This window comes from Telopea speciosissima, chromosome 4 (assembly GCF_018873765.1).
Source record: "Telopea speciosissima isolate NSW1024214 ecotype Mountain lineage chromosome 4, Tspe_v1, whole genome shotgun sequence".
Taxonomy (NCBI): Eukaryota; Viridiplantae; Streptophyta; class Magnoliopsida; order Proteales; family Proteaceae; genus Telopea; species Telopea speciosissima.
In genome coordinates this window covers 1,505,031-1,515,928 of record NC_057919.1, presented here as the reverse complement: position 1 = coordinate 1,515,928, position 10,898 = coordinate 1,505,031, and the positions used below count along the sequence as shown (strand labels likewise).

General features: G+C 37.1%; 1 protein-coding gene across 1 annotated transcript; it reads left to right on the top strand.

The window, feature by feature from the left end:
• Positions 1-259: 259 nt before the first annotated feature.
• Positions 260-759, top strand: LOC122658145 (phytosulfokines-like). The gene is made up of 2 exons (XM_043853051.1): positions 260-388; positions 630-759. Exons 1-2 carry the CDS (start codon positions 260-262, stop codon positions 738-740), a joined length of 240 nt encoding a protein of 79 aa, XP_043708986.1. The 3' UTR covers positions 741-759.
• Positions 760-10,898: the final 10,139 nt, after the last annotated feature.

Below are 10,898 nucleotides of genomic sequence, written 5' to 3'. Positions count from 1 at the left end.
AGGTTTTCAACCCAAATATGGAATTTTAATTAAAACCCCTGTGGTCAGTGGTCGTGGTCGCCTTTCAAAAGTTTTCCTTATCCCTTCTTTACTTCCACACGCGCTTTTCTGATTTCTCTCTTCTCCCTGCTCTCTCCCTTTAATCTCTATAAATTCAACTCTCATAGACTCTCTCCTCTGTGCACCACTCATTCATTCTTATCAATTGAAGTAGTAAACGTATCAGGAGCCCTCCCTCAGCAGCACAAAAAAAGAAAGAATGCCTAACTTGCCTAAGACCACCACCCTTGTCTTGGTAGTAGCTCTTCTCCTCTTCGCCTCGCTAGCATATGCTGCACGGCCGGAGTCTTTTCTTCTCAACAATTCCCCCGTAAAAACCAAATATGCGGTTGGTTGATATGATGGATTCATTGCTTGCTTGCTTTACTAAAAACCGTCTCTCTCTCTATTCCAGTTTGTTTTTCTTTCTTTCTATATATGAATTAATGTCTCTGTCCTAATTTAAATGAGTGATATATATATGGGCTTAATTAATATATTAATCATGCAAGTTAATTTGATTTTCGATCAGGCCGGGTTTGTTTAATTTGTTCTTTAATTCTGTCTCTGATCAGGATCCTGAAGCAAAGAGCAGCGAGGAGGTTGATAGTTGTGATGGTGTTGGGGAGGAGGAATGCTTGATGAGAAGGTCCCTTAACGCTCATACTGATTATATCTACACACAGGACATCAAGCCATGATGATGATTGATGATTGATGATGATAATGATGATAATGATGATTGATGATTGATGTTCTTCTCTTCATCTTTCGATCACTCGCCCGCCTTCCTTTCCGGCCTATATAAATAGTTCGGTTATCACTGTTAATAATTAAGGAATATATATATATTACTACGTAATTCAGCTTTTTCTTCTTCTAGCTTGTTGAATTCCTTATTAGCTTTTCAGGTGTGGAAGAATTGTGATCGATCATCAATGTCTATTGCATGTATTGTTTCTGTTCACATACATAATTTAATTAGAAAATATTAAGATATTCGTACATTTTCGACCCTTAAAATTGCATCAGTTAACGACACTTTTTAAAGGATTAATTAGAAACTATTTAATTTTCTAATCGTCATCTAGTAATCAGAGCAATTTGAATCCTCTACTGCCGAGCTGCCCGGCAGGACTGTGTTGCCCAGACATGGTGTTACGCGCAATGTCTGCCTTACCCCTGCCCAAACACCTTGCCCTAGTAGGGGTAAGACGGACATTGCGCGCAACACCATGCCTGGGCAGCACGGTCCTGCCGGGCAGCTCGACAGTAGAGATACATAGATCTCATTTTCTATTGCTTTCATCAACAACCGAAAAGAAAATAAACATTAGAAGGATGAGAAAAGATTCTTAAACATCCCTACTTCGCATATTTGATGTGTTAATTACTTGAACAATCCATCAAAAGCTATGGGAGTGCATAGTCTTGGTTGGAGTATTGTACATATGCTTAGGGAGTTAGTAATTTAGGCTGAAATACATGAGAATGCATATATATGCAAACGTGTACAAAGGTTTATATATATGGTTGAATATGAGTATGAAATTTGACACATATGGCCCAAGAAACCCATCTCATATTTATCCAAGAGTTAAAATTGTTTTGCATCTACGCATCCGTCAGGCAAATTCTGTTTATTTTGAAACTTGATATGTAGGTAGAGTGGTACGTGAAGGAGGTATTCCTATCGTTATCCACCATTTTCATGTCATTCATGGTGGAAGAAAACTTTCTTCTATAATTTAATATGTGATATTAATCATGATCGCAAAATATACCTTTAAAAAGAATTCTCTGTATAACTTCGATCGGGTCCTCTTTATTCTTTACTAAGGTTTTCTATTTGTTTCAATGGGTTAAAAGTGACCTCTCACCATAGGTATTTAAATTTTTTGATTAAACTAAGGTGGATAAGTGTGATTATAAATAATAGGGTAGTGAGCTACAAGGTCACATCACATCACATGTGTAGCTTCCTTCTCCGTGCATGATGGAAAATTTTCACCAAAGAAAATTATATAATTAAGAATAAACGGACTCAAAAATTTTTTTTAAATGAAATACAAAATTGAAAACCAACTTTAGATTAAAATTTTTGAACATCTTTCAGTACCCCTTTAAAAAAAATATGATTGTACCTCACTACCTTACTTAACGAAGCAATTGCAACGTTCACATCATAGGATGCAATTTTGTTACAATCAACCATACAACAAAATAACTTTCGGATTTCTACTAAGTCATATGGACTATTTGTTTTATATTAGAATTTAAAAAACAAAAAAAAGATGGGTAATTTACACATATCATCCTTGAAGTTTAAAAAAAATATAATTTTACCTCTCAGTTTTGGATAATTCTGCGTGTTTACAAACGTTACCAACTACACCCATTCCGTCAGTTTATAACTAATAGTATTAAAAACATGGGGTGACATGATAAAATTGCCCTTGCAAAGAAAAAAAAAAAAAACCTGCAACTCATCTTCCCCAAATCGATTGGGGATTTGGGGAAGATGAGGTATCCTTGTAGGGAACACCATTGAACCGATCTTGATTCACTCTCCTTCCTTTCTCTCTTCCACTTGCTTCCGTTCGACATTTGCTATGTCTGCAACTAATTGTGCAGAAACTTGGCGGAGAAGTTTGGAGAGAAGTAGGAGTACGGGAGAATGGAGATTGATTCCATACGAAAACTTTGAATTAATCTCTTGTTTCATCTGATTTATTCAATTGTTTTTGTCACTGTACAGTCTCTGACGGTTCCAAAAGTTCCAAGTAGTGAGCGTTTCCAGAACCATTCTCAAAGACAGAAGACTAACCAAAGAAGAAATCAAGAACCTATAACCCCCCAAAAAATACGCTTTACTTAAAATAAGAGAAAATATGGCATAAACCAAACGAAAAGTAAAGAAAAAGGGGAAATTACTGAAACAAAAACTCTCAGAAGTCAGAACTCCAAAATGAGACAAATTGGGTAACGAGTAACTATTTTATACCTGAATTGGAGACAAGTTCGTTTTATAGAACTGTTGTACGTTCTCATTCCAGTCTGGTTAGCAAGACTTTGGCAAACCTTGCTATCCATCAAGCAACTCTTGATGTTGGTCCAGTTCTTGGTGTTGTTAACCCTCTTCTGCAACCAATTCAAATAGTCTTCCAAACCTTGTTATCCATCAGAAAATGAGGGTTTAGCTCCAGAAAAAGTCTTAGGTTGAACCATTGAAGAACGGGAGAAAGTGAGGGCTGGGATTAACCTTTTGGGGGAAAATATGGGTCATTGATCAAAGGAAATGTCGGAATAGGACGTCTAGTGGGGGAGAAAATGTGGATTTAACACCATGTATGCAGGGACAAGTGTCGATTCCCATCTTTCCATTTCTTCCATGTTGAAATAGAGAAAGAGTCTCCGAATTGTTGGAGTAGGAGAAGAAAACATAAGCAAAATCCCCAACTCAACTTGCAGGAATTTAGAGAAGAAATGGGCACGGAAAAGAGTGGTTAACTCAAGTTACAACTTTGCTTATTTACTTGTAGCATTCATCAGTATCGTTTTGTGTATGCCTGAAAAATGCAGTTGAGACCTTATGCCTGTGTTTTGTTTAGTTAGATTTATGCTTATCATGCCTGAATATCGTATCGTCAAAAATGGGTTCCCATGAAATCGGTGCAAATTTTCATGGTGTTCCCTATAAGGATACCTCCAACTAATCTTCCCCAATTGATTTGGGGAAGATGAGTTGCAGGTTTTTTTTTTTTTGTAAAGGCAAATTTGTCATTTCGCCCCATGCTTTTAATACCTTAGTCATGAACAGACAGAATGGGTGTATTTGTTAACGTTTGTAAACCTCAGGGAGATATGCAAAATTATCCAAAATTAAGAGAAAAATTATACTTTCGTTAAACCTTAGGAGTGGTATGTGTAAATTACCCAAAAAAAATTTAATCTAGTTAATGATGAATTCGTGGCACCATGGCACCACTATAGTTAGCTTCTAGTATTATTGCGCCTTGCATTGACATGCATGGAACTCACCGCACAAGGGCAACCCTATAAGCTCCCCTTGTGTACCATTAATCACAATTGGGAATCAGCCAATATGAAATTTTGTATATGCTATTATAGTGAATTGGCCAATTAGATCCATACATCCAAACTGGTCTGATTCATCCGATTTGACATGGTCTACAACTTAGGTACCTCCCCAAAACGAGCCCATAATAAAAAAATTTATCCTCTCAAGTGGGGTGCATACAATGCACAACACTTAAGAATTCAACCGTCCACCCAGCACTTGAGTGGATAAAAAGACGTCATTGTCCATGTTTTTACGAATGGATTATTATGTGTGATGCATTGGGCCACACTTGAGGAGATGAAAATCCCCCATAATCATTCTTTTGGAGATTTCTCAGTGATGTTTACACGAGAACTTCAAGCTTAGCGTGGGGTGTTATTTTTTGCCGATACACACACCAATATAGTTACTTATTAGATCCAAGATCTACCAGTTAAATTGTTCATTTCATCTGTCTGGCTCCTAGTTTGCCAAATATTCAGAAATTTCTCTGCGTTAATTACATCGTATGTAAGAGCTGGTGGATTCCTTGCCTGCATCAGCTTTACAAACAAATTTTGGTGGAATGATTAAGAACTGTTGGATGAATTCAAGCCATTTCCATAGCTTTTATTTGGTTTTCTCGCAGTGTCTTGAGTTACATATCTTTCTATGATTTGAGAACCGGCAGTCTTTCTTTATATGCACAAATTCATTACAAAACAATGAAAGAAACTAACATAAATTGTTGATGATAACTTATTGACTATAGACCTAATTTAAATTACAAAATACAAACAGTGAATGTACTAAAAAAAGATTCATGTTTCTTAGTTTTGAACATTTTATTTTCCCATTCAGATTATGTGATTTGATGTTGCCAAACATATAAAAGAGACTCGATGGCTTTGATTCTTTTAGCAATAATATGAATTTAAATCATTGAGATCAGCTTAGAATTTCAACCAGGCTTCTTTAATTAATAGTAAACAGTTTCCCTGGTCCTTGCTAGAAGAATCGTTGTACATAGAGAAGGCAAAGCGGTGACCTTCAGCACAGAATCTAAATCTGCTCTTTAAATGCTTGTTTTTACATGATTTAGTTGGATCCTCGGGTTCATCTTGGACGTAAGTTCATGAATTTTACATGATTTTTTGGGATTGTTTTCATCAATCTCCTTCCTGTTTGGATCACAGATACCTACACATAATCCTAACTTGAACATTGAAAATTTCAAGATTGTGGGTGTAATTGAATCAGTACATTGTAACACTGGATACTAAAAACCTAGTAGCAAGTACTTCCCACCAGTAGTGTACATTCTTAGTTTAATTTTATATACAGTCTAAATGAATACTAATTTTTTCTTTGATCACTGCAGAAAAAATGACAGAAGTTAAAAGGCCGCAGTGTTCATGTAGGCGAGGACTTGAGCTACTATTGTTAGCTGAAACGAATAAAAAAATTTTTGGTAGGTGATCTTACTGTTGCCTCACCATCTCCATACATCCTATACCCATTAATTATTACATTCCAAGAGGCAGAATCCCTTCCAATCAATCAATCAAATACCTTTCTTGCATTTGTTATGTTTCCACATCTGGCATGCAAGTCTTTAAGGCCATTGTTAATGACTAAATCATTCTCAAAACCCTTGCAGATAATGTAACCGATCGTACAGTGCAATATCCAAGCAGCTTAAATGAACACAAGCAGAGATCAGGGTTAAGACTCACATGATCTGTTACCAATTTTCTTTTGAAGCATTTCAATGAAAGTCTATTTTGAATGTTACATGCATGGACAGATTTACCAAGCCGAATATCCTCTGATCATATCCTGAAACAGTTACAAATAAAAAATTAAGTGTGCTGATAAGCCATGAAATGCAAGAAAAGTCGCTGGTTTTCCCCACCCCCCTACTATTCTGGGTCTTTGAGGTAACTTTGGTTTGTTCTGTCACAATGTGATATAAATAAAAATACCAATATGCTGCAAGCAACCAACCACCACTTGAAATTTTCAGGTTAACGCATGGAAAATGATAAGCATTGTTAGAGTCAAGACACAACTTTCAATATCTTCAAAAATATGGATTTACTAGAAGGAAGAGGTTAAAAGGATCAAAATTATTTGAGGTCTCCTATTATATTCAGACAGCTTCCAGTATAGCTGCTTCAAGAACAAGAAGCTGTAGTTAACCAGATGACTACAAGCAAAAATACAAATTTATGCTATTTCATTATTTCCAATACATTGATTCCAAATAATATATATATATATATTTTTTTAAAGTTCTGAGAAATTCAATTGAACAATCATGGAAGAATCAGTCTAATTGGCCATTTCAACTGGCTTTCCAAAAATAGATTATCAGTGTTTGTATTGGTAAGAAACATAATAACAAGATATGATGTTGCCTGTCATACCTTAAAGGAGACGAAAAGCATGGGCAAACATGCCTACAACAAATCTACAACGGTCTATTATTGCAAAAGAAGAAGAATTAAGATTAGTCAATTGCATCATGCCAAACATTACATGTATTCTTCAATGTTATTCATGGTTACTATGGAATACCTCTTTGTTTAAAGCTTTGCACTTCGTTGTGCCCAGTGCCACGACAGATACTACATTTGTTCTTCCTCTTCCCTATGGATTTCTCCACTGAATGTTTCTGACATGTTTGAGTCAACTGGCCACGATTCACAGATGCAGTTGGCATCTTCAAATGCTTATGCGCTTCAGAAAGATTTGATTCTACAGTTCAGTTTTGAGTACCAATAGCGGCATCACCTCGTTTATTTCCAATGACATTTTGCTTTATGATGACTAGCTTCTCATTCAATCTTTGTAATGATTCAATCGCAAACTCACAACATTCATCGGATAATGAACCTGCATCTATAATAATGGGAACATTTTATGGAGTATAATGCATTAGACAGCCCAGACTTTGCTTCTTTCGTCCACCTAGATAGAATGTATTTGGCGGCTATACTGTCACAATCAACCATTTGTAGAATATTCACAAAATGTTTGCACGGCATTCCAACTGACTCAAACATATATAAAGCAACTACAATGTATCTCTTCAGCAATGGAGTTGTACTCAACAACGCATCTGTGCTTAATTGGAACGTTAAAGGGCCCAACTTTAAACTTCATAATTGACCTTTCAAATGACTCCTCTATGGCAGATAAGCTAAAGCTTACACTGAAATTATTCTTAAAAATCACAAACACCCTCCTAGCGAGCCTTGGTGCAATGGTAAGGTTGCTCCATTGAGACCAAGTGGTCAGAGATTCAAGTCTGGAAATAGCCTCTCTGCAAAAGCAGGGGTAAGGCTGCGTACATTATGACCTTCCCCAAACCCCGCAATGGCGGGAGCCTCGTGCATTGGGTACTTCGTAATGCAGCCTCGTTGTGGAAGCGGCGGATCAGGAGAATCGAACACACTCTTCAATGTGTAGGTGAGTATGGACTCAAACACTAAGATAGAAATGTAAGCAATGGAAAGCTACAACTCTTCGAGATTGTAGTGAAACTCTTCTAGGTATCAAGGGGTTGAACTCTTCAAGGTTTAGATTTTTTTTTTAAAAAAAAAACCCTCAAATATGAGTAGTTCAAAATATCAAATTCTTCACCACTTACAATGAGCATAGCTCTTCAAATTTATAGAAAATTAAAAACATAATCAAACCCTAATCAATCTCAACCATCTATCTAATCTACGCCTGAGATTGCATAGAGACAATAAACCTAATGAAAGTAACATTTTTCTTAAGGTAGGTTCCTTGTCACAATATATTTTCTATTAATATTTGGAGAAAATTAAATCTCCTAAAATCTAAATCGGTAGGAAGATATTCTCTCAAAGTGCAAGTCACCTTCTCCAACTGGGCAGTTGTAATCTTCATAACTGATCCGATATTTCCATAATAAGAACCAACTCTAAATCAATATTGGATTTCCAAAATTATGGAAAATTGATTCAGCTGAGATATTCCTCAACATATCCAAATCGGCTAGAAGGGGGATGATTCCATTTTGGTGCTGCCCAAATCATAGTCCCTCCTTGCTGAACTTTCCATATTGATGTTAATCAGTTACTTGTCAAATAATGATGCCTTGCTCCTCAAGACTTGCTGAAACTGAAAATGAGGATTTTCTAAAAAATCTATTGATGATGTGGCAACCACATATGGGATGGCTGAATCATCATTGGTGCAGTGGGGGAACACCTGAACCGAGCTGGTGAGCTGAGCTGCTCGGTTTGGGTAATCTTGAGCCTTCATGTTGCTATTTGCGGGCACTGATACACTCAGGCCTCCGTAGGATGTAAGGGTGGTCGTGTTGGACTTCAAATTGATTGAATGTGAAATCCGGTCTGCATCACTTTGTGATACCAATTGAGGTAATTTGAAGAGTGAATTGAACTCTGCATCAACTTCCTTCTCTCTACACCTACCAACAGCCCTTTCATATTGCTTGACAAATCTTATCAATGTCATAGAGCCCTTGAAATATCCCCAAAAGTAACTGTTCATCCGCTCCCTTTGCTGGGGCAAGCTCATTCCAGCAAAGGTGTCTCTCAAATAACAAGGCACTCAAAACCTCTTTTGAGCAAACTTCTCATTTAACCATGAATGGTTGATGTGGACTGGGGTCAGAATAACCCTTATTGAGTCGCTTATGGACCCACCCAATCACCAAATAACCCAAATCAATAATGGAATGGCAGACTTAATATCTCAAGGTTAAAGGAGAGTATTAGGGTCTGAATTATCCTAATAGGGAAGGGTCACTTGATAAACAAACACTAAAGGACACAAGGGGAATATAATTATTAACTAGGGGTAAACATAGAAGGGGAAACAAAATAAGGATAAGAAAGTATAATGACATAAAGTGGGGTAATATGAGAAATCAAGTTAAAGAATTAAAGGCATAAAACTTTCCATCGTATCCTACCTCTTGATGTGAACCAGTAGGTGGAAATCCACCAAAATGAAGAGTGGTAACTCACTCTATAATCCTTCGACAGTTCTGAGGTTTCAGGAGAGGAATCGATACTCAAAAGACAAAATCGAGTTGAACACAACTGGTAGCAGAACAAAGGATCAGATACTAAGGTAGGTAAGCTCCCTGAAATTACCAAAGGCGGAAAACTCAGATTTGTCCTGGTTAAGGTTTTAGGTATCGGTTTCGCCACTGGTTTTGTCAGGCCACGAAACCGAGAAAAACCTAGATCTTAGCGAGATCTTGCATTTTTCTTGCTCAACTCGATGGTTGGGCCATTCGGTGGCCATATGGCTAAGATAGGTCCTGAATGATGCAGAATTATCACCAAACTGGGCTTCTTTTATTAGGAATAAGTCTAGGGTTGGGATATATATATGTTGGGCCTTTGATCCCAAGGGTTTTCTATGTAATAGCCCACTTTAATGAGCTTAACCTAGGGGTATATAGGTTGCAAACGAGATTAGCCCAATACTTAGTTTATTTTTATGTTTTTAATTGAACCGATTCAAATTGGTTGCATCCAATTGGTTCAATTTAAGTGATCATGTGACTTGGTTAAGTGGTCATGTGACAACTTAAGTGGTCATGTGATGTAAGTTGGGCTGGATTAGGACTCTATAAGTTCAGCCATGTTTTGAGTCTATTTCCTTTAGTATTTCAGTTTCCTAGTCAGTTTAAGTTACCTAATAGGTTAGGGATAGGATTAGGCCTTTCCTTTTTTGTGTCTAAGTCTATTTTTGAGTCTTCTATATAAGTTTGTAAAGGAGGCCAGCATTGAACACGAAAAGCTTTTGTTTGCTGCCATTGCTGCTGCCCTGCTCTATTGAGTGTTGCTCCTTGTGAGTGTGCATCCTTGTGGTTCTATCAAGGTGGAAACGGACTGGTGGAATCCGGTTGACTCGTTACGTCGTGATGGCTGGAAGGATCTTCTTCAATTCGAAGGTGGTTCTATCCTTCACATCTGTTCAAGCTGCTGCCAGTGGAATCTCCAGTAAGTTTGACACCCAATTTCTTCTTCTAACCCTTTAATCCTTTCCCCTAACCGATCCCCTTTATTTTTTGTTTGAATCCCATAAACTCTAACTCCATTAAACCCTAGATCTTGCTGCCCAGCCATATTTAACCATTAGAATTACTTCAAATTCAAACCACAACCTCTCCTTAACACTCCCTACACTCAACCCAAGCTGTTGCCCCTATTTGTCTTTCAAAACCCTAAATTTGCCCTAAATAGCCCCAAATCTGCCCCAAACAGCAGACTCGATCAGAACTTGATTTTACTTGGCTTCTAGTAGGGCTTTACCCTATCTAGAACTACATTACTGAAACTTGACATTCACCTTATTTTAGGCCGCCTTCTAAACACAATAGAATCATTAGTTTTTACAAATTCAAACCCAAAATGGTACTTTGACTTTGGACCCTAGGTTGATAGTCTACAGCGTATGCGAGGTTTACTCTAGGCTACGCCACACAATATTTAGAACTCATATAATTAAAGTAAAGGTGTTAAACAACTTAATTAAACATTAGGAATTAAAAAACATCAAACCATAAACCATTTAAGCATTAGCCATCATATTAATATTTCATAATCATACATGGTGCTCCAATCGACGGTTTACTAATAATTGACTAATTGTTTTGGATCTTGGAAAGAGACATAGATTAAACAAATACAAGCTAGTCTTAAAACGAGTGTCGGGCCAGATCATCATAATGACCACATTGTTGTTGAAGCTTCAATCTTCAGTTGGAGGTGAGATTTGC